This window comes from Elaeis guineensis, chromosome 7 (genome assembly GCF_000442705.2).
Source record: "Elaeis guineensis isolate ETL-2024a chromosome 7, EG11, whole genome shotgun sequence".
Taxonomy (NCBI): Eukaryota; Viridiplantae; Streptophyta; class Magnoliopsida; order Arecales; family Arecaceae; genus Elaeis; species Elaeis guineensis.
The window spans coordinates 60,677,699-60,702,259 of NC_025999.2; the positions used below are offsets into that span (position 1 = coordinate 60,677,699).

General features: G+C 37.7%; 1 protein-coding gene across 33 annotated transcripts; it reads right to left on the bottom strand.

The window, feature by feature from the left end:
* Positions 1-258: 258 nt before the first annotated feature.
* Positions 259-15,309, bottom strand: LOC105049030 (uncharacterized). 33 transcript variants are annotated; one of them, XR_012142759.1, is made up of 7 exons: positions 13,248-15,220; positions 12,701-13,123; positions 9,422-9,768; positions 7,839-8,198; positions 6,246-6,315; positions 1,834-6,142; positions 259-276 (listed from the first exon to the last, which is right to left on the bottom strand). XR_012142759.1 is itself a non-coding variant. In XM_073260925.1 (6 exons), the coding sequence occupies exons 1-2, from the start codon at positions 14,665-14,667 to the stop codon at positions 9,727-9,729; spliced, it is 348 nt and encodes a 115-aa protein (XP_073117026.1). In that variant the 5' UTR covers positions 14,668-15,309; the 3' UTR covers positions 1,757-6,142; positions 6,246-6,315; positions 7,839-8,198; positions 9,422-9,555; positions 9,683-9,726. The 33 variants fall into 33 exon arrangements, 5 of the variants coding, with proteins under 5 accessions (XP_073117026.1, XP_073117027.1, XP_073117024.1 ...); XR_012142755.1 differs by lacking the exon at positions 259-276 and adding an exon at positions 286-451; XR_012142758.1 differs by lacking the exon at positions 259-276 and adding an exon at positions 480-1,499.
* Positions 15,310-24,561: the final 9,252 nt, after the last annotated feature.

The window sequence follows — 24,561 nt, forward strand, 5'->3', positions numbered from 1 at the left end:
CAGTATTTAAATTGTATCTGCATACATTTAAAATAAATATAAATATAAATTTTTATATCTGAATAATATCTGTATCTATATTTGTATTTATCAAAAAAAATAAATATAGATATGGATATGCCAATATCCAATCTGTTATCAATCCAATTTCAGCCCTAACAAAACACTTAAACCCCTAATGTTTTATTTTCCTCGTGGGATCAAAGCCATCCTTCTCCATAGCCTTCTTTGCTCTCTCTCCCAACTCATTTGTCCTCCTCCATATCCGAGGAATCACTGCTTTTTATGACATATCCAAGAATCATGCATGAGAATCATGTGCCAAAATCTTCATCAACCATGTATGACCTATCCATAAATCAGATGCAGGATTATCTGATGCAATATGAAGATACATGCACAAGAATCAAGTGCCAAAATCTTCATCTGCCAAGAATCATATGGAGATTATCTGAAAAGATGAAGAGAGATGCATGAGAATCATGTGCCAAAATCTTGATCTGCTATGTATGACAAGAACTTTGTCAGTCTTCATTTCTATTCATAACTTTATCACATGGCCCCCCGACAAATGCACCGTCAAGTAGTTGAGATTTTACAAAAATTCAGATTAATTACACATAACATACATTTCCTTGTTTCCGTCGTTCCTTTGTTTGTTAAAAATATTTACTGATTGAAATACATTTCTATTTTGAACTATTGCAAGATTTCTAATATTTTATCTTTCAACCAGTTTGTGATCTTAAATTTTCACAAAACAGAAGATTCCTATACTGAAAAAAATAGAGAATGTGGTGTCATGTGAATGGCAATGAAAATTAACCTTTATTGGAGAAAATGATATAAATAATTTAAGTAAACCTACAAAAAATGAAAAAACTTAAAAGGAAACAAATCTTCTAGAGATCACTCCAAATTCGAAAGATTTAAACACGGAAGAATCATAGAGAAACAAGAGTTGGAAAAGAATGAACTAAAAAACAAGGGACCTTGTCTTTGAAAGATAAAGGCATGAAGAAACATAGAGACGCTCAGATTCGCCCTTGATCCATCATTCATCTTTGGTAACGACCAAAAACCTCACCCAAAATGGTCTAGCCAAAAGGTTATGAAATAATGTCCTTGCCCTGCTATGACCTCCCAAACACAACCGATATTGGACTAAACAAAGACCCACATGGATCCTCACATCCTTCTACTGCAATCCTCTCAACAAGTGACTGCAGTAGTTGGCTATGAAGAAATAAACCATCCCAACTGCCATGCACTGTCACAAAAAAAAAAAACAGAGAGAGCAGTCGAAAAGAGGTTTCATCATCACCTCAATAGAAAAGATACAGCAAGATAAAGAGAAGAATGCATTCAAAACAGAGAGGTCTTAAATAACAGCCATGTCATATTGTGGAAGAGGGCAGCTCTTGATAGCACCAGAGCACCAACTGACCAACTCTTGCTGGTTCCCTCCATCAAGCCTCATAACTGAACAGAATATGGGGCTGAAAACAGAGATGTCCAATGAATCAAGCAGCTTGAGCATGTCTCTAGATTCAATTTGAGACAAGCACGAATCAAGTTCGGTTTGAAGCACGAATCAAGTAAAAGACTTGTATGCTCAAAAAAGAGGATTTGATGCCATTTGGATGGTAGTGAATTCTGAGAAAAATAAAGATGACAAACATCATTGTGACAAAACCCTACAAAAATATCATAAATTCCTTGAGCTGAAAAGAAAACGTCAACAGAACACTTCTGATTTGCATGATTTCAAAACACAAATATCATAAAGAAGTATTACTTTAGGAATAAAGAACAGAATAATAAACAAGGTACCTATCTCAGAACATAAAAAGGACAGACACAAGTGGGGAGAGGCACAGATTCATCTTTGTACCATCATCCCACTTCTGCATTCTTTGTCCACAAATGGCCGTAGAGGTTGTCTGTCGAGTGGCAGACCATACAAGCTACATCACAATAGTCACAAAAGAAAAATACTGGAGGAATCTACAAGAGCTTCATCATCACTGCCTCCAGAGAAAGAGCAAGACATACATAGAGAGAGGTATGGGGTTTAAGAGCTGAGTCCAGACAATCTCCAATTCGTGACTTCGAAGATGACCATGACCATCAAAGGCACTCTATAGAATTTTGTTCATCTTATAACAAAGAGGGGGGCAACTCGGGGGAGCACCAACTCGCCAGCCCTTATTTAAATTTCTCGCCGGAGCTTTCACACCTCAACAGATGACATTAAGGCTGCAAATGGGTTAGGTCAAGTCAGGATCCAACTTCGACATCAAGAAAAGAAATACAAACACATAAACTACAAATCATTTCAGATAAACATTTTGAAAATTGAAAAATTTTGAAAAAAAAAATTGAGAAGTCTGAAAAAGCGGTGGACAAGTGAACAAGGGCTTGCTCCAAAAGAAGAAAGATGGGAAAAAGCAAAGGCTCAGATTCACTTTTGGCCTTTCAGATATTGCAGTCACATCACTTTTCTCATTGCATGGCTTGCCACTGGTTGCCTGCAAAGCAGCAGACCATCCAAGCTGCCTGCCACCATTGTACACAAGCATTGCTGCATGGGAAAAACAGTGACCAATATGGTGAAGATCCAAGTGGAGCCAAGTCAAGCTCTCTCTCTCTCTCTCTCTCTGCACATGCACGTATGCACGCACACGCGCGCACACACACACACATACACACACACACACACATACATACATGCAAATCTTTAGATGGCCTACCCAAAACCTTAACAAATAAGCTATAGTCAACAACTGCTTTTAGATTGATCGATAATATATTTATACCCTTTAAACTCTTATATATAAAAATCGAACACAAAAACCTAGCCATCATCTAAGCTTCCATATTCAGTCACTCCAAGCCTCCCACCCAATTGAGACTCACAGAAGAAAAATCAAGGGAAAACACAAGGAAAGATGGAAAAAAATAAAAAGTTAGACCTTTCTCCACATATATTGATCTTTTTTCCTTTTCCTTTTCATTTCATTCTCTTTTTTGGAGACCTGTGGGAAAGGAGAGCACTTGAGCAAGACTGGAGGGGTTTCTTAGGTTCCGATTGGGGTTTTTTCGCAAGCATATGGGATTTTGTGTGAGTTGTGGCATTGTGAGTTGGTCCCTTGAGGTTTTGAGAGCTTAATCTTTGGTAGAATCATGATATCTTGTGGGCTTTGGGGGATTTTTGATCTAAAGAATTCTTCTTTCGCTCCCAAAATTTCAATTTATGGAGTTCCATTCTTATGATAATATGAATATGATACCAAATCCATGATGTGAGACTTAAACTAGGCTAAGTTCCACCTTTCTGAATTGTCATGTGGATGGATGAAAACAAGGCCTTTCTCACGCTAGTCAACTCCAAGGTCCAAATGCATGTCATCATAGCTTGCATCGGCCACCATAGAATGAGAGAGACAGAGACTCAACTCTCAAGGCTCATGGTTTAACATGTCCTTTTCCTGACTTGCTGAACATTAGCTTTGTGTGATAGGAGGTGGTCTAATTGTTTGGAAAGGTTGAGTAGAAATCATGCTCTGAATCAGAGAAACCAATGTTTGATTGAGGTGGCTGGTGTAATTTTAACTTGTAATCAGTTTAAAAAAACAATTTCTTCACTTCTTTTTGATGTATATATCAGTCATTACAAATGGGAATCAAAAAAAAAAAACATAGTAGTAGTTTTCTAAATTCTGTGTTTTAATGGTTAGCAGTAGCTATGGACAAGAAAATCTGTAGATGTGGCTTCAATAAATTGTCAGCACAAAATCAGCATGGCATGTTAGTAATTATTTTATTTATTTAGTTTATTTTATTCTATGTTTTAGGTTAAAATCTTGTGGAACTGGAATACAATTTGCTATGGAATGATTTCCAAAATAACCCTGTCTTTCCACCATATTTTGATCTTAATTTTCACAAAGAAAAGACTTGAATACTGAAAAAAGGGAATTTCTTATCATTTTGGGTGGCAGTGAAATTGAACCCTTTTTTCGAACAAAAAAGAAAAGCTAAATATCAATGTAACAAAACCCCATAAAAAAAATGTTAAAAAAAAAAAAATCTAAAGTTACTTCATACTTGCATAACTTTATTGTAGAAAAATCATAAACAAAACAAAATTTCAGAAAAACAGAATACTTATCTTAGAAGATGAAAGAAATGGGAACAAGCAAGTAGATAGAGGCTCAGATTCGCCTCTGATCCATCTTTCCTCCTGCAGTATTTCTCAAAAGACTCGTTGCAGCAGCGGTTGTCTGTAGACCAACAGACCATCCAAGCTGATAAGCAATGGTTACCAAAAAAAGAAAAAAAAAACACTGGAGGGGTCCGAAGAGCTTTCATCATCATTGCCTTCACAAACACAGAGAGGGTTCCGGTTGTATGTTTTGTGTGAAAGAAGGATTCACCTTCCTCCGCACGAATCCACAGTTGAATAACCTGGGAGACAACCATCACCATGGATGGCACTTTACAGAATTTTGGTTCATATTATAACAAAGAGGGGGCAACTCAGGGGAGAACCAAGTCACCAACCCTTATTTATTTCTCCCTGGAGCTTTCATACCTCAACAAATGACATAAGAGCCGCAAAAGAGTCAAGTTAGGATCCAACTTCGACGTCAAGAAAAAGAAGAAACAGAAACCAATAGGGTACAAATCATTTCAGATAAATAATTTGAACATTGAAAAATTTTTAAAAATGAAAATTCTGAAAAAGAAGTAGACCAGCGAAGAAGGGCTTAGTTCCGAAAGAAGAAAGAATGGGAGAAGCAGAGGCTCAGATTCACTTTTGGTCTGTCAAATATTGCAGTCACATCACTTTTCTCAATGAATGGATTGCAGTGGTTGCCTGCAAAGTAGCAGACCATCCAAGCACGCTGCCACCATTGTAAACGAGCATTGCTGCATGGGCAAAAACAATAGCCAATATAGTGAAGATTCACTCAAGTGGAGTCAAGTCAAGCTTTCACCTACCTTGGAGTAAATCCACCATCGGATCACCCACCACGAAGATCTTAAAGCAAGCAATGGATGATCCAACAGCCCCCAGCTGTAGGGGTGAAAGTGGATCGGATAATATCCATCCAAAGCCGTTTTTATATCCGAAACAATGTAGATATGGATATAAATTAGGGCACCCAATTAATATCCGTATCTATATCCATCAAAGAAAAACAGATAGGGATAGACAACTATCAAATCCGTATCCGAATATCCAATTCTATATATAACTCTATTTAATTTTATACAGCACTCATGAACTTTCAAGGAAAATATATAACCACATTAATATACTATTAATTTGATTTATTATCCATTTAGTAATAACATTGATTGTATAGTCATAAGGTTTAATTATCCGACTTATATCCCTATTTATATCCATACTTTTTGTATCTAATATGTATATGTGCATCCATCTAAAAGAAATATAGGAATGAATTTATTGCATCCGACTAACATCTGTATCCATATTCGTATTCATCAAATAAAACAAATATGGATATGGATATACTAGTATCCAATACGTATCTCATCCCGTTTCAGCCCTAGATGGGTGCGAAGGAATCAGCAGCATAAAATGGGGTAGCTCTGGGGGGTTCAGGTTGTATCTTTCACACGAAAGAATGATTGATCTTTTTTTCGCAACATCAAGATAGATCTCAAAGCGCTTCAAACTCTATATTTTTTTGCCCAAAAGATACAACCCGCTAAGGGGCACCAACCAAGCCACTAACCCTATATTTATTTCTTGGGCTTTCATACCTCAACAAACTATTAGAGTTAGGCATTTCGTCCAACAATCAGAATGCATACTATGTTCTTGACAGATAGATTGATGATCCATTGAGTTTGATTGGCCAATGGTTGATATAGAGCAAAAGCAAAAAAGCTAGCAAGGATGAAAGTGAAAGTAGAAAGGGAAGATGCATTGTGAGGGAAACCCAAGTGGAGTGTGCTAAAAGAGTGATGCCATGCGGCTCCCACAAAGTACAAATGAACAATCCCATCGCAACCAGTTGCCTCTTCATCAACAGGCCATCCAAGTTACAACTTGCATTTTCAGGAATATTCTTTCTTTGGTCCAGTATTTGATGGAAAATAGCCACTGTCAAACAACATGTACTAAGCAATTTACTGGAAAATAATATCAAAACCACCTCACAAGCATGATAAACAAAGTAAACTACACAAAGAAGAAAATATCTAACCTTTCGAAAAAGAGCTTTCTCACTGTACAATGGAAAAGAACCACACCCGAAATATTAAAACAAAAACTGCCTGTCACAAGGAGGAAGAGGAGAAAGGAAGAGGCCAAGAAGAAGATTTCTATTAATACTCGGCCTTTTTCCACATTTAGAGCAAAATGCCTTTTTTAACTTAAAACATAAATTTATCATCGATATGAAATAATAAATTTTTCACAAATAATTATTGACCAATATCAACAGTTATATTTGAGAAAAGAATGGACTTTACAAATTGCAACAAAAGAAACATGCTACCGAGACCCGGCATTTGTCTTTTTTTTTCCTAATTTGGGACTGGTAGAGCTTCAGAATCATGAGAAAGGCAGCTCTTTTCAAATACACCATTATAATTTACAAGACTCAACACATCCCATTATTGATGTCAGGTCTCGTTGACCGCGCATCTCATCTCCAACGGATAGATGCTTGCCAATCTCAACCATCCCAATCTTTGATGAATTGCATACACTACATGGACACAAGAACCATCTAAATATGGTCCACATTCGAGTTATTTTTAACACGGTTAATGAAACGACATACTTAATCAGAATTAGCTTTCTTTCCTTGGTTTTAATCTTTTTATTTTCTAAAACTATATATATCGCATTATTGCCATATTGTTACTATTAAAATACATGGATGAATATTTTGTTGTTGAAATTTCTTGTTTTTAAGTACTATAATACTATTGCTTGTCATGAAATAATAAATGCTTTTTGTTCAAGATAACTTGCGATCTGAAATTTTCACGAATAATAAGATTTCTTTTACTGAACAAAAAAATAATTTTATTGCTATTTGAGTGGTAGCCATAATAAAAAATTTCTTGAAAGATAAGAAAAAGGCAACACCCTGATTAAATAAAAATAAATCCCCCAATAAGCATTAGGTTCAGAGCCCAAATAGGAACAAAATACTAGTATCTCAGGCACTGATCTTTCAATGTTATAATGAGCCCACACCCTCTTCCCAAAGAGCTTCTTAAGAATCCTGGCTATCCATTTCCAGACTACTTGTTGAATTGCACACAGAAAGAAAGATGCCCCAGCACCACATCAATTAAGTTTAGGGGTTGGCAAAAATTCAGCTTAATTAGACTAAAGTTTCTTTTCCTGTTTTATCTTTTCTTTATGTTGCTTTAAAATATCCACTTCACTTGTTGCCACATTGTATCTTTCATGTCCAAGACTACTTTCCCATTGGCATTTGTTATGGCATGATTTCTAAGGTTCTCTTTCAACCATTCTGTTATCTTAAATTGTTAGAAAGTAAAAGACTTGTATATTCAAAAAGAGGATTTGATGACAATTGGAATGTAGTGACAATTCCGAGGATAAAGAAGACAAATATCATTGTGACAACCCTACAAAAACATTGCAAACTCCACGAGGAAAAAAAACTTCAACAGATCACTCCCGATTTGCATAATTTCAAAACACAAATATCATCAAGAAAAAGAAGTATTTCAGGAATAATGAATGGAATAATAAACAGGGTGCTGATCTCAGAACATAAAAAGGATAGGGACAAGTGAGAGAGGCTCATATTTACCTTTGATCCATCATCCCACTTCTGCATTCTTTGTTCACAAATGGCTGTAGAGGTTGTCTGTGAAGTGGCAGACCATACAAGCAACCTCACAATAGCCACAAAAAAAAAAATAAGGGAGGAATGTGAAAGAGCTTTATCATCACTGCCTCCAGACAAAAGATAGAACAAGACATACTTAGAGAGAAGTATGAGGTTTAAGAGCCGAGTTCGGATGATCTCCAGTTCATTAACTGGTAGACAACCATCACTATAGAGGGCACTCTATAGAATTTTAGTTCAGCTCATAACAAAGAGGGGACAACTCAGGGGAGCACCAAGTCACCAACCCAAGCTTTCATACCTTAACAAATGACATATGGGCTGCAAACGGGTTGGGTCAAGTCAGAATCCAACTTCGACATCAAGAAAAAGATGAAACAAAAACCAATAAACTACAAATCATTTCAGATAAATATTTTGAACGTTGAAAATTTTGAAAACAGTGAAAATTTGAAAAAGGAGTGGAAAAGTGAACAAGGGTTTGGTTCTGAAAAATGAAAGAAGGGGAGAAGATGAGGCTCAGATTCACTTTTGGTCTGTCAGATATTGCACTCACATCACTTTTCTCAATGAATGGCTAGCAGTGGTTGCCTGCAAAGCAGCAGACTATCCAAGCTGGCTGCCACCATTGTAAACTAGCATTGCTGCAAACAGGGGGAACCAATGGAAAAATCAATGAAAACAAAGGATAGAACGGGAAAAAATTGAAAGGTAAGACCTTTTTCCCACATAGATTGATCATTCTGTTTTTCTTTTCTTTTCTTTTCATTCTCTTTGTCAGAGATCTGCAAGGAAGTAGAGCATCTGTGGGATATCGGAGGGGTTTCTTAGGTTCTGATTGGGGGTTTTTTCTCGAGCATATGGGATTTTATGCGAATTGTGGCAGTGTGAGTTGGTCCCTTGAGGTTTTGAGAGCTTAATCTTGGTAAAGGAATGATATTTTGTGGGGTTTGGGCTAGTTCTGATGGAAAGGATTATTCTTTGGCTCCAAAATTTTCAATTTATGGAGTTCTGTTCTCATGATGATATGAATATGTCCATGGTGTGATACTGGCACTAGGCTAAGTTCCACCCTTCTGAACTGTCATGTGGATGCATGAACAAGGCCTTTCTCACGCTATTCCACTCCAAGGTTTCATCATCATTGCCTCAAGAAGAGAGAGAACAAGACAAAGATATGAACGCATTCAGACGTAATGTCTAAAATAAGATAGCTGAGAGACTAGTTCCCTGTTGAGATTTGCTATGGCGTGATTTCCAAAATAACTTTGTCTTTCAACCATCTTTTGATATTAAATTTCACAAAGAAAAGACTTGTATACTAAAAAAAGGGTTTTGGATGGCATCAGCACAGTGAAATCGAACCTTTTTTTTTAGAACAAAAAAGAATAGCTAAATATCAATGTAACAAAACCCTGTAAAAAAGAGAGTAAAAAAAAGTCTAAAGAAGTTACTCCATATTTGCATGACTCTATCATAGAAAAATCATAAACGTAAGAAAAATTTCTAAAAAAACAACATAGAGAAATAAACAGGATACTTACCTAGAAGATGAAAAGGTTGGAAACAAGAAAGTAGAGGCTCAGGCTCGCCTTTGATCCATCTTTCCTCCTCCTGCACTATTCCTCAAATGAATCATTGCAGCAGCGGTTGTCTGTAGACCAGCAGACCATCCAAGCTGCCGAGCAATGTTTAACAAAAAGAAGGAAAAAACACCGGAGAGGTCTGAAGAGCTTTCATCATCATTGCCTCCACAAACATAGAGAGGGTTCGGGTTGTATCTTTCATGGGAACGAAGATATCACCTTCCTCCACGTGAATCCACCGTTGGATCACCGCCACACAGATCTCAAACCACTCCGACCTCCATCATCCATCCATCTGCACAGATCTAAAAGCAAGCAGTGAATGATCCAGTAGCCACCAGGGGCATTGTAACAGGGGGCAGCTCAAGGGAGCACCAAGCGAGCCGCCAACCCCACGGACTCATTTGGTTCATAGGAAGTGGAGGGGAGCTTTTCATTTCTTTCTCTTTTTTGGAGATCTGTGAAGGGAAAGGCTGATGCCAACGACGATGGGGAGAAAGGCGATGATGCAAACCGATAGGAGATGGCGGCGACGAGAGCAGAGAGGAGGTCGACGTCTCTCTTTTTTGGAGATCTGTGAAAAGAAAAATACCTGAGGGAGATTGGAAGGGGGAAGGCCGATGTCGGTGATGAGAGGGAGGAAGACGATGGCAGAGACTGGTAGGAGGTGGTGGCGAGAAGAGCGGAGAAGAGATGGGTGTCCATGAGGAGAAATTATTGCATGCACCAGGTCCAAGTGAACCAAGGCAAATCCCAGAGCATATGCATGGTGGGTAGCGCACAATCAGGAATCGGTGAAATACAAGGGGTAGCATGGCGTGTTATCCACGGTGGAATTTATTAATTAATGAATCTATATTCATGCTTATCTTCATCTTCCATAACCTCTTTATTTAAATTGAAAATATAAACATCAAAAAATTTTATAAAATATTAAAATTGAAAAGGTTTCTAATAAAAAATAATTAAAAAAATAAATGATAATATTTAAAAATTAAATTACCACCTACATAATCTTTTTATCATTATTCCATCATTTGGATCTGTCACAAATGAAATCCAACAACATTCTTTTCGAATCGAAGCTAGAACAGAAGCTCTAAGCACAAAATATATAGAAGTTTTTAATGCAAAATACAAACATACGAATAACATAAATGCATCAACACCCTAAAATAGTATTCAATAAAGATAAAAAGAAAATGAAGTACTTGCAATAACCCTTTTCATATAAACACAATATGCAAAATCATTCTATTTTAATTTTTCCAATGTCAATCCAACCCTAAACTGACCCTTAGTTAAACCAATAATATATCCAAACTGGATTTGAAAAAATGAACTCCATATTTTAATCCAGTCTTGATTATTGATTTTTTGAGCCCAATCTGTAGGATAACACTACATTGGTCCAACGCAATATGCCTTAACTAGATTCAAGCCCATAAATAAATTATTTATTATTAAACCTTAAAATCAATCAGCAAATGTAATCCATAATTTTAAGTTTATTTTTCTAATTATCAATTTTTTAAACTAAATACGCATATATACATTTCAATTTCATACAACTTTATTTATGTCAATCTTTGGATGTTTGTCGGACCACATATAATAAATTTAAATATTTCTACATGTTTCAATATAGAATTCTAAATTTAATATTAAAAATCAAAAAAAAAATCTTTTCTTGATGAATTAGGGTCATCTAATTAATACATTCCCTTTTATTTTTTAAATTTTCTAATATTTCTTCATTTGCATATAATAAATCAAGATATTTTACACATTTACATATAAATTTTTAAAATTTATCTAAAAAAATTATGTTAAAATACAACACATAGACCTAAAAATGCAATGGCCAATTTTGCATCTGATACTAAAATGTGCTTAATGATGATAGTTAGATGGTTTTCTGCATATATTCAATCCTTTTAAAATCCTAATAGGATCCATCAAGAAATATCCTACAGAATTTGACATTGATTTAAAATTTAAAATTACAAGTCATTCAGATTTGGAATTTACCTGATTATTAAGAGGATGAGAGGATTTGACTCCTAAATCTTTGGATGATATTGAGCCGCCCCAAGCCTCCCACCCGATTGTGACTCCCAAGAATAGAAAAAAGAAAGGAAATACCCAAACAACCATCATCTAACTTACCCATTTGGCCGCTCCAAGCCTCCTACCCTGTTGGGATTCTTGAGGACGGAAAAAATAGAGGAAAAATGAGGGAAAACATAGGAAAAATCCACAAAGACAAAGGAAAGACGGAAAAAATTTAAGAGTAAGACCTTTCCCACATAGATGATCATTTTTTTCTTTTCGCTTATTTTTTTCTTTTCATTTCATTATCTTTTTTAGAGATCTCTCAGAAAGGAGAGCACTTGAGAGAGATTAGAGAGGTCTCTTAGGTTCCGATTGGGTTTTTTCTCAAGTATATGAGATTTTGTGCGAGTAGTGGCGGTGTGAGTTGGTTCCTTGAGGTTTTGAGAGCTTAATCTTGGTAGAAGCATGATATTTTGTAGGATTAGGGATTTTTTATCAAAAGGATTCTCTGTGGGTACAAAATTTTCAATTTATGAGGCTCTATTCTCATGATAACGATGTGGGGGGCTATCTGATGGGGATTGCCAGCTGGTGGCATTTTAAGTGGAGGCACGATAGAGGTGAATGGGGGGCCACTGTACAATTTTTTTTTTTTTTAAACTATATAGGGAGAGTTCAGAACCCACAACGGCATCCTCTCCGATGCCCTCATCCATCATTGCCATGGACGGTCGTTCCGTCTTCGCCATGCTCACTATGGTCAAGCGCATCGCCGACTCATCTGTCCACATGTTCATGATCTTCTCTCTCCACCACCCACCACCCAATGTGCTCCCCGTCGAGGAGGGGGATGGGAAAGCTACGAGAAGAACGGGACCAATATTCGACATTTGGTGGCCTGGGAGAGATGTGGACTCTTCTTAATGTAGTGTATATAGATATAGACTTGTATTTTCATAGAGAAAAGACTTGTATATTGAAAAAAGTGTTTTGGAAATGGAACCTTTTTCTTAAGAACAAAAAAGAACAGCTAAATATCAGTGTAACAACACCCTGTAAAAAAAAATGTAAAAAAGTCTAAAGTTACTTCATATTTGCATGACTATATCATAGAAAAATCACGGATGTAACAAAATTTTGAACAAAAAAAAGCAAAATAGAGAAATAAACAGGATACTTAACTTAGAAGATGAAAAGGTTGGGAACAAGCAAGTAGAGGCTCAGACTCGCCTTTGATCCATATTTCCTCCTCCTGCACTATTCCTCAAATGAATCATTGCAGCAGCGGTTGTCTGTAGACCAACAGACCATCCAAGCTGCCAAGCAATGGTTATCAAAAAGAAGGAAAAAACACCTGAGGGGTCTGAAGAGCTTTCATCATCATTGCCTCCGCAAACACGAGTAAATATTCGTTGTAACGGTGATACCACGTCAAATTTGTAACAAAACAACGAAAGTCCTTGTATTTCATCGATTGCTGAATATTTACTCCACAAACACAGAGAGGATTCGGATTGTATCTTTTGCGTGTGTTGCTGCTTAAATCGGTCGAGGTCGGAAGATGGACACCTGATCCTCATGCAGGAATGCTGGTGCTGGAGTGACCTGCAAGACAAGTCCCAAACCAGAGATTGTGGCTTCGGTGAGGACCCTCTGACGCTCAAATTAGAAAAGCAAAGAATAAAAGGAGCAACAATGGGTTCTCTGAGAGGGATTTGATTGGACTTACCTAGATCCTCGAGGCTCCGATTGTTTATATAGAAGGATGTCGGACAGCTAAGTTGTTAGCTGTGAAATTGCACGATCCTGAGATTGCCGGATCATTGGACATGTCAAACTGGACGAGATAATTGAGCCCTTAATCGCTCCCACGAGTTCAGGAGAGATGGTTACGTCAGATGCTATCTATTTGGGATAGACAGCTGTCGCACGTGTTGAAGAGATAAGTCGGCTAAGATGACAAGGACAGCTCATAAACAGGTTAGACCTTATGGACGTTTCAACTCAGCATGGAGACGGACTCCTCAGCTCATACGGCGAGCCGTTGTGTTGATGACCCAAGAACTCAAAATGTCATTCGAGATGCTCACGGTAACCACCGTAACAACGTGAAAGAAGGATTCCCTTTCCTCCACGTGAATCTACCATTGGATCACCACCGCACAGATCTCAAACCACTCCACCCTCCATCATCACTCTCAAAGCGAGCAGTGAAAGATCCAACGGCCACCGGGGACATCGCAAGAGGGGGCAGCTCGAGGGAGAACCAAGGGGAGCTTTCATACACCACAAATATTAGAGTTTGGCATTTCCCCGAACAATGAGAATGCATGTGATGCGCAGGAAAGGACGATTGATGATGCGATTTGATTGGCCGACGGTTTAGATGAAGTAAAAGCAAAAGAGAGATGCTGGGCTGATGAGGAGACGAGGGGAAAGAAAGGAAGGGAAGGAGTTACTGTGGTGGAGTTTCGGAAACCGAGGGATAGGCAGCCCTTTTCAGATGAGAAATTATAACATACACCACGATTGCCGACACGTCCCCAGGTATCGTGGGCCGCGCCCCTTGTTTCCAGAGGATGGGTACTTACAAATCTTGACCGTCCATCACCGGACGGTCACCTTTGATGAATTGCACGAGCTACAGATGGAGGATCAGGGGAGGAAGGGAGGGGAAGAGAGAGACTATCGGAAAATCCCTATTCGTCCGCTCCGGGCCTCCCATACGATTAAGACCCAGAGGAAAAAATAAAGAGCAAGACCCATTGATCAATTTTTTTTTCCTTTTTTCTTCTTTTTCTTTTCATTTTATCTTTCTCGGAGATCTGTGGGAAGCAAAGCACCTGAGGGAGATCGGAGGGAAAGGCCGACGCCGGTGACGATGGGGAGGAAGGCGACGGCGGATATCGGTGGGAGGTGGCGGCGAGGAGAACAGGGAGGAGGTCGGGGTCTCTCTGGGAAAGAAAGCACTTGACGGAGATTGGCAGGGGAAGGCCGACACCGGTGATGATGGGGAGGAAGGAGACAGCAGAGCCGGCGGGAGGTGGCGGCGAGGAGAACGGGGAGGAGGTGGACGTCCGGGGGGCCTCGGGAAGGGTTCGAAATGAAAAAAAAACGCCGCCGCTGCTTGAGAAAAAGGAAAAACTCATCGTCGCGAGTCACTGGGACCTGTATATAGATTTTTTTTTTTTTTTGGGTAAAGGAAATGGAACTTCTCTTTTAAGAACAAAAAAGAATAGCTAAATATCAACGTAACAAAACCCTGTGAAAAAATATAAAAAAAAATCTCGAAAAAATTACTTCATATTTGCATGACTCTGTCATAGAAAAATCATAAATATAACAAAATTTCGAAAAAAACAGAATAAAGAAATAAACATGATACTTATCTTAGAAGATGAAAAGGTCGAGAGCAAGCAAGTAGAGGCTCAGCCTCGCCTTTGATCCATCTTTCCTCCTCCTGCAGTATTCCTCGAACGAGTCATTGCAGCAATGGTTGTCCGCAGACCAGCAGACCATCCAAGTTGCCAAAGTAATGGTTACTGCTGTAGACCATCACCTCAGAATTGATCGATCAGGTTCATGACCATAATTGAGATCTCAAGAGAATGGTCCTCAGCTGATCAAAAAGTCGCAAGGGGTTGGCCGCAGCCGGTATGGAGTTGGATGTGAGAACCCGAATCAGTTGGTTTGATCCCTTCAGCTTTCAATCCTAAAAGATAAGACTCGGATTTGACCGTAGCTGAGGTAGACAGAGGACAGCCAGATCAAGAATTTTCAAATAAGACAGCAGTCCCAATCGAAAAAGAACCGATTTCCCTTATCATTGTAGAAAAGCCAAATAAAAAAGAAAACCATCGAGATTGAATTACGCCCCGATGGCAACTAATTACTGGTTTCACATCGCAAATACAAAGGCATCACTGTCAATATGATACGTGCATAATATCTGAGGAGCGGCCACTCTCCCTAATGTGCACGACTCTCACTCCCTCTCTGTAAATAGGGTGAGAGTAAGGACCTCAGATAAGCTCTTAAGAGGCCTTAATGCCTCTCTCTTTCTCTCTCAGTACTCCATCTTCCAACGGATATAAGCGTCAGAGAGTCTCCATCGAAGAACAATCCAAACAAGGATATTTCTGCAAATCTCGCTCCAGTCTTCAAAGTTCACTACTTTAGCACCTCTTCTTTGATCTGGCTCTCCTCCTCGTCCTCAACCGAGAAGTCTTTCATCAAGAGTTTTTGTCCATATCAGATCCGACCCCTCAGGCTTGAGTTTTGGTAGCAACAAACTGGTGCTAAAGAAAGGGCCCCCAAACTCTATTTGGAGGTTATTTCAAGAGAGAGTGCTGCATCATGAGACTATGACCTGCTTGAATGGTGTGCAAATGAACATCTGTCAAGAGGTTGCTGCACCTAAACCAGTCTAAGTAGCCCCACCTCCTCAGTCAGCACCAATGATCTCCAATGAATAGTATAATAGGTTCACCAGCAAGTGCAAGCTCTATCAACAGCTGTGTGAGAGATACAACAAACTGCTACACCATAGCCCATTCTGGAAGCTCTACATGGAGATTAGGCTGGGGCGGCAACGTGGCATTTGCCTCCCCTAGTCCAAGGTAGGGGTATAGCTGACAAAACCGACCTACGAACCTTGACCGAGGATGATGTAAGCACTCCTAGACTCCACAGTACATAAGAGATTCCATCCCGGGCAACCTTACTCCTTGGCACCAAGAACCCTACTCTGTATGAAATGCTGAGGTGGAAAGAGGATTTCAAAAGATGCAACACTGGATTGAACTGCTACAAGACCAAACTTAGTGGCCAGAGACAGAACTTAGTTTCAACATCGAACCCCCATTCACTAGGAAAATCATGGATGAACCACTCCCAGCATGGTTCAAGATGCCGTAGCTAGAATCCTATAATGGGACCTCGGATCCTGTTGACTATTTAGAAAGCTTCAAGATTTTGATGCTCCTTCACGAAGTGACTGATTACACTGATGCTCCTCTATCGGATATTTTCATCAACCTTGAGAAAGGCTACTCGACATTGGTACTCGAGTTTTCAATCTGACTTGATTAATTTTTTTGGATAGCTTGGTCGATTGTTCATAACAAACTTCGTTAATAGCCGCCGACGGTGCTGAGGCTCGAAGTTACTTATCAACATTAAGCAATGAGAAGGCTAGTCCCTTCGAGACTACATCAACTGCTTTAATATCGCGATTTTGGAGGTACGTGATCTGAACTAGTTAGTGGCCATGACCGTGCTCAAAGCTGGGCTGCTCAAGAATGACTTCCTCTTCTCGCTTGAGAAAAAAATACTTTAAAGACTTCACTAAAATATTGGAAAGGGTGGAGGAGCATGCAAATGCAAAGGAGGCATGGACTTGGCATAGAGAGAACTCCAACAATAAGCCTCAAGGGAAAGGCAGCCAAGAAAGGGGCAAAGAGCTAAGTAGGAAGATCGATGCAGTGAAAGGAGGTCACACCAATCATGAACACTACCCCAGAATGATTGAACCAAATCTCCATTGAGATGACACCAATCTAAATCCCCACCTTGGAGGTTCAATAACTACACTCCACTCAATATGTCCCGAGCTCAAATATTGATGGAGATAGAGCACCAAGAAGATCTTTCGAAGCTGAAGAAGATGACAAATCCATTGCATATGAGGAATGCAAGGAAGCACTATTAGTATTATCAAGACCACGATCATGATATGGAGGAATGCCAACAACTCAAAGATGAGATTGAAGCACTCATCAGGCAAAGACGACTGCGGCAATATGTTGAAGAATAGAGAATGAGAAGAAGCTAAGACCAAACCACTTCGGTATGAAGGTCCTCGATGAGATAGGCTCATGGTAGGAGTGATGCACATCATTTCTGAAGGGCAGATCAGCAACCCCATGCCCGAGCCGAGCTAAGCGAAAGAAAAGGAGCAAAAGAAGAGGAGGATCGAAGGCAAAATCATTTTTTCCGATGTCGACCTAGAAGGGATAAAATGACCTCACAGCAATCCAATTGTCATTAATTTAAATATTTCGAACTATGATGTACGTTGTATTTTGGTCGATAGCAAAAGTTTTGTGGATGTTTTTGTTTTACGATGCCTTTGCAAGAATGGATTTAGCTCCTAACCAGCTAAGGAGATTAAATTCTCATTTGGTTAGCTTTCTAGGAGTACTGTACCGATGGAAGGGGTTATGTCCCTCCCCAGCATGAACCATCGAAGTTGACTTTTTGGCCGTAAAAATCTCATTTGCCTACAATGCTATACTAGGTCGGCCGAGATAAGTACCCTCCGAGCTGTGTTGTCAACTTCCCAACTATTATTGAAGTTTTCAACTTCTTATGGAATTGGAGAGGTTCGAGGAGACCAACAACTAGCTAAATAATGCTACATGGCAACTCTATGTGATGAGGCAATCATAAAGCCCTAACCTAGGGAAGAGCTTGATGTTGGGGATGAGCTAATGGAACAAAGAGGTCAACTAGTAGAAGACCTCATCCCAATTGCATTGGATGAGTCTGACCTGATGAGGATCATCTAGGTTGGCTCTAGCTTGGGTGATAAGGATCGCTAGCACCTTGTCTCATTTCCTACGATCTAATGCAGATATTTTTGCTTGGTTGGTGATGTAGCCAAAGGCCACTTTTGATGGAAAAGAGAGAAAGAAAGATGCATGAAACAAAGAAAACAGCAGATGTATGAAGAAATTCTCTTCTGAAGTTTTGATTCAATAATAAAAATAATAGACTGATAATAACATTGGCCAAAAGGGCCATATTTATAGAGAAAAAATCTTAACTTAATGCCTAAGTAATCCAAAATAAAATAGAAAAAAGAGTAAGATGAAGATTAAGACTTCTAGTTCGTCTAGAATCCTCCAAGCTTCGATTGACATATCAAATAATAGAATCTAGCCCCATAATTGGCTGTGATGGTGAAGTAATCAAACTCGTAGAGCATGGAAAGAGCTTTTCGAATTGAAAATTTATAAGCAATTCTGACATCGGATAAGAAAGTTATGCCCATTCTAGCATGACGGGATCAAAATTGACAGGATTCGATATAATTAGTTTGATTTTTTATCCTTTCATATTCGATCTATCTAATCAAGATATTTATCAGCTAAGACATCTACGTCATCCTCTCCAGACTAGAAAGAACTCATCCTCGAGTTAGAAGTCTTCTCGTCCTCTGATAAATCACCTATATAGGAAACCAATTGTTTTATACTGAACACATCAGAGATATGGAGATGACTAGACAGTCTTAATCGATAAGCATTATCATTAATCTTCTTGATTATCTTGAGAGAATCAATTTTTTACTGACTCAGATTGTTGTATTCTCCCATAGGATGTTGGTCCTTGGTCAGAACTGAAGGAAAAAGTCGTCCAATCGGATCGTCAGGGTGCATCTAAAAATTTTTCTATGATAAGCTAACAAAAAATTTATATTTATCTGATATGCAGCGGAATAGAGATCAAAATTCTCAGGAGAACTCGAATCCAATGCCTCACAAGATCTGAATGCATAGACCCCCTACTTCGCGTGCACGCCAGGCTCCGTAGGGAAGAGGGATGAAGCCCTTGGGCATTAATCTTCATAAGAGAAGCAAAGAAGGGATGAGATCTAATCTCACAGCAAAAGGATGCCTAAGATGGAACCTTTCCATGTGAGAAGAAGCCTTCACACCAAGGCCCCACACCAAGAAACAATTAGCACCACTCATTATGTTTTATCACACAAAAACACCACACACGATTTCTCTCTTAGTTTTTGTCGCACAATTCCAAGACCCATAACCCTGGTTGTAAGTGGTCCCCACTTTATATAGGTGACGCCCATATATGGTTGTGTCCTGACTAATTTAGGACATCATTCCTTATCAAATAAGGAGACCCAATTATATCATAATAGGGAACCACATGTTAGAAAAGAGAGAGCGCCAAACTTCTTCGCATGAACTCTTTCACACACGCATATATGGGGTGGAAAAATATTAGTGCTCCCACCCTTCCTTAATTGGCCACTAATGAGAGAGAGTCCCTACTATTTGGGACTCTAAAGATCTCATCTAATTTGGATCCAAATTGAGTCCAATTCAAATCTGATTCGAACCGAATTTGAACCAAACTTGAAGAGGCTGTCAATCCTAATCTAATTAGGATTTTGGTCCAAGTCTAACTTGGATTTGTAACCCAATTAGTCTTAATTAAATCAAATCAAATTTAAAATTAATTAAGATATAAATTTAATCTCTCATAAATTTTTTGGATCATTGATTAAATCATTATCATCTTTGAAATTAAATCTGTACCTCATATCCAGTGCTAGCAGACATAAACAATTCTTTAACTCTGCATGACCTCTCACTTAATTCTCAATTAAGCTAATCTGTTTGTTCCATCAAGTCACATATTTTCAAATTGAACATATACATATGGGTTAATTCTTTCCTACTTTGCCTGACTTTGTGCATGACTTCATAGGTTCGAACACTAAATCGGTAGCACAGAAAATTATTTTTTGTACTAATCGAAGTTACCATCTAGTAATGGTTTCAGATGTTCGGATATATCAAATGTTTGCAAAGCAACACTCAAGAACCTATGAATATGGTTATCACATAATTGATCTCTTTGACTCTAAAAGCTCAGGACGACCTAGGGTTTACTTATCAATCTTGGATTAGTCATCCACATTATATTTCAATCTTTTTCAAATCCTATAATCTATCACATGGATTGTCCAGTCGAAGTCTTACTCAATTGAAATATAGTGATGTATCAACTTTTAAAATTTAGAGGGATCAATCTCATCTTGATCCACACACCGACTACCATAAGTACTTGACTGTACCTAAAAATCTTTCGTCACTAAATAAAAAATTCAGATAGTCCGACACTAAAGCACAATGAGTTACTTGCAAGTTACCATAATAATCTCAGGTCAAAGAGATACTTATATCCATATTCTTCGTGAGTAGCCCTTGACAGTAAAGCGCTCCATAGATGAGTCACTTATTCAGTGATGATGTACTCTTACATCTCACCTGTATGCCATGTCAGTGTCTCCACATCCTTAATTAAGAGGACAACCAACCTATATGGCACACAACAACCTATACTCAATAAACGTCATCATTCTTTAATGACGTATTATTTGATCGCAAACATGTTTAAGAACTATTCGATAAATCTTCTTTTATCAATTGTCATATAGTTCTAAGGACTTTATCACAATATTAGAGTTCAATCAAGGAAGATGTAACCTTATGATGAAAATGTTAAATAACTTTTATTAATTCATAATTCATATATAAATTATAAAGAGTACAATCATCCAAACGATTGACTTTAGGACACATTTCTTAACAACTTTCACTTGGACTAAAACCAATCAGTACGGTATCTAATATCCATCTTCTACTTAAGTTCGTCGAACTCTTTGATTTCGAAGGTTTTAGTAAATGGGTTGGCCAAGTTCTCTTTTTTCATCGATCTTCTGAAGATCGACATCATCTCTATCCATGATCTCTCATACAAAGTGATAACGATGCAGAGTGAGTTTGGTTATCTGGTGAGACTACTATTTATTAGTCTGAGCTATGACTCCAATGCTATCATAACACAAAGATTGGACCATCATCGGAGGATGCCACTCTAAGCTCGTTAATCAACTTTCACAACCAAACTACTTCTTTTTGCGGCATCAAAAGTCACAATGTACTCTACCTCACAAAAAAAATCGACTACAGTGAACTGGCTAGAACTTTTCCAACATATCGCTCCTCCATTTAGGATAAACATATAACCTGATACACTTTTACCATCATCATGATCTGATTAAAATTGAAATCCATATATCTCATATGTTTCAAGTCAGTGTCTCCATGGATTAGCTATGGATCCTTTTAGTATTTCTCAAATACTTAAGGATTGTCTCTACAATCTTTCAATAGTTCTCATCCGGATCAGACTGGTACCTACTCACTATCCCTAGTGAGTTGTCACATTCGACCTCATACACATCATGATGTACATGATAGATCTTACTGTCGAAGCATATGAGATTCTACTCATATGCTCTCTCTCTTGAGGAGTTATCGAACAATCCTTCTTAAAGAGAGTAATTTCATGGTCTATCGAAAGATAGCTTTTTTTGAAATTCTTCGTACTGAACTGTTTCAACATGGTATCTATGTACGTGGATTGAAACAATCTAAACAGTCTCTTAGATCTATCTCTATAGATCTTCATCCTTAGAATATAGGATGCTTGTTCCAAATACTTCATGAAGAACTATGATGATAGCTGCAGCTTTATACTTTATAAAGCAAAACATCATTTTTCATTAACAGTATATCATCCACATACAATACAAGAAAGATGACTACAAAACCATTAGCCTACTTATATATGCAAGATTCTTCTTCATTCTTAATAAAGCTATACATTCTGATCTTATTAAAACACATATTCCAACTTCGAGAGCATTGCCACAAGAGAAAACATCTTGTCATAGTCAATACCATAATGTTGACGATATTCCTTGACAACCAAACGGACTTTATAAGTCTCCATCTTTCCATTTGTGCCTCTTTTTTTTTTTAAATTCATCTACACCCTATGAATTTTATCCCTTTAAGTGGATCAACTAGTGTCTATACATCAATGATCTCCATGGACTCCATCTCAGATTTCATGGCTTCAAACCAATTCTCTAAGTCGGATCTCTGCATGGCATTCATGTAGGTGATCAAATCCTTATCATTCTCATCTAGTTCAACAAGATCTCCATCCCAGATCAAAAAATTGTAGTATCTGTCTGACTGATATGATACACTACTGGATCTTCTTAGAGGTGTCTCAACAATGGACTCTAAATTTGATCTAATCAAATCTGATTCTATATTTTCACTTGTCTGTGTCAGTTCTTCTATCTGTCAAACTTCATCAAGCTCAATCTTAGTGGCATTAGTTCCTTCTTCAAGAAACTCCTTTTTCAAAAAGAATACCTCAAGATCCACGAACACCATTTGTTCGTTAGGAAGATAGAAGTAATATGCCCTAGACTCCTTAGGGTACTCTACAAATAATCACTTATCAGATCGAGATCTAAGCTTATCGATCTGTAAATATTTTACATAAATCGAACAACCCCAAATCCTAAGATAAGAAGATATCAATCTACACCCAATCCATATCTCATATGGAGTTTTTGTGATCGATTTGCTCGAAATATTGTTTAGAACATAACAAACAGTCTCAAAGCATAATCCAAAAAAAAAAAAGAAATCGACAGACTCGCAAACTCCATCATAGACCGAACCATATCTAACAGAGTTTGATTCCTTCTTTCAGACAACACATTATATTGTAGTGTCTTAGGAGTTGTCTATAGTGAGAGAATCTGATTCTCTCTTAGATATGTCAAAAATTCATTGAAAAGATATTCACCTCTTCGATCTGATCGAAGAATTTTAATACTATTTTTAGTCTATTTTTTTACTTCATTATGAAATCATTTGAACATTTCAAATGATTCAGATTTGTGCTTCATAAGGTAGACATACCCATACCTAAATAGGCCATCAGTAAAAGTAATGAAGTAATAGTTTCCTCCTTTGGTGCTTATGTTCATAGGTCCACATATATCATTATGTACTAGACGTAAAACATCACTGGCTCGTTCATCCTTTCTAGTAAAAGATGATCTAGTCATCTTTTTAAGAAGACAGGACTCATAGGTCGGTAATGATTCACAATCATTGATGTTGAGGATTTTTCTCTTTAGTTAACCTATTTATCCTATTCTTATTTATATGATCGAACCTACAGTACCAAAGGTAGGTATCTATGATATTATCTATTTTTGGGTGTTTATTCGATGTGTACATTATACTAACAGGCTGTGATGTCATGTTTTAATTATCCATGCATAATCGTGGCACCATTCATAATGATATCACAAAAAAAAAATTATTGAAAAATTATAACTATCCTTGATCAAAAGGCCTATGGAAATAACATTCATAAGAAAAAATAGACAATAATGACAATCATCTAAAATAATGATATTTGAATTGAGAATAAGCTGAATGTTTTCTATAGCTAGAACTGGAACAACTCTTTCATCTCCAACATTCAGGAATCGTTCGCTCTTCTTAAATCTTCTACTAACCTGAAGTTCCTGTAATGAATTACAAATATGAATCGAACTTTCGATATCCAATACCCAAGTAGTAATATTACAGATAAAAAAATTATAAAGTGTTGTCATATAATTTTTTAGTCCAGTAATTCTTTGCTGATTTCTCTTTCTAGACATGTATGGATCAAGAAAAGCTAGATATAGAAGATAATTCCTCTTCCAATACTTCAGCTTCTTGCAAAAGAAGTATTCTGCCTGACTTTGATCTACCTAAGACTGGTTAGATCGATTGGGCTTAGAAGTTCTAGCACAATACCATTGCACCATACTTATCTTTTCTCTCTCAGAGGATCGATGTTCTGTTGAGGACAAATCCTCAAGTGTGCCAAGAGACTTATTTAACATTTGAAGCATTTCTTTCGACTGAGTATCTTCGAATTTAGAACTAAATTCATCACTAATGGCAGCTCTCATTCTGCAATGTACTGTCGTACAGTCATTAAGCCACTTCTGACAAGTATCTTTAACCATCGCATCTATATTGGGAGCTGATACTTCAGGTGCTGGATCCATAATCACATATAGGATCTTCTTGTGCTTAAGAACTATTCTCAACTTTTGATATCAATTATTAAAATTTGGCCCTATAAGTTTGTCACTGTCCAACAGTGAGCAGAGCGACAAATTACCAGCCATCACTAAAAGAAAAATAAAGATCTATTAGTATATAAATTATTTAATTCTAAAGACTTGGACTTTAATCTAAAGGTCCTCCCACTATTTTATATAAATTGGTAGTCTTTACTTTCAATTCGAGAAATTACCTTAATTTCTTAATGGATACTAAAATCCACACAGCCTG

What these genes read in the sequence shown, in the direction of transcription:
- LOC105049030 (XM_073260923.1), bottom strand. Translation starts at nt 14,667, where the DNA reads ATGAGTTTTTCCTTTTTCTCAAGCAGCGGCGGCGTTTTTTTTTCATTT. An exon ending in TTCCCTCCGATCTCCCTCAG is followed by an intron (nt 13,124 to 14,361) that starts GTGCTTTGCTTC and finishes CTTGTCTTGCAG; the next exon opens with GTCACTCCAGCACCAGCATT.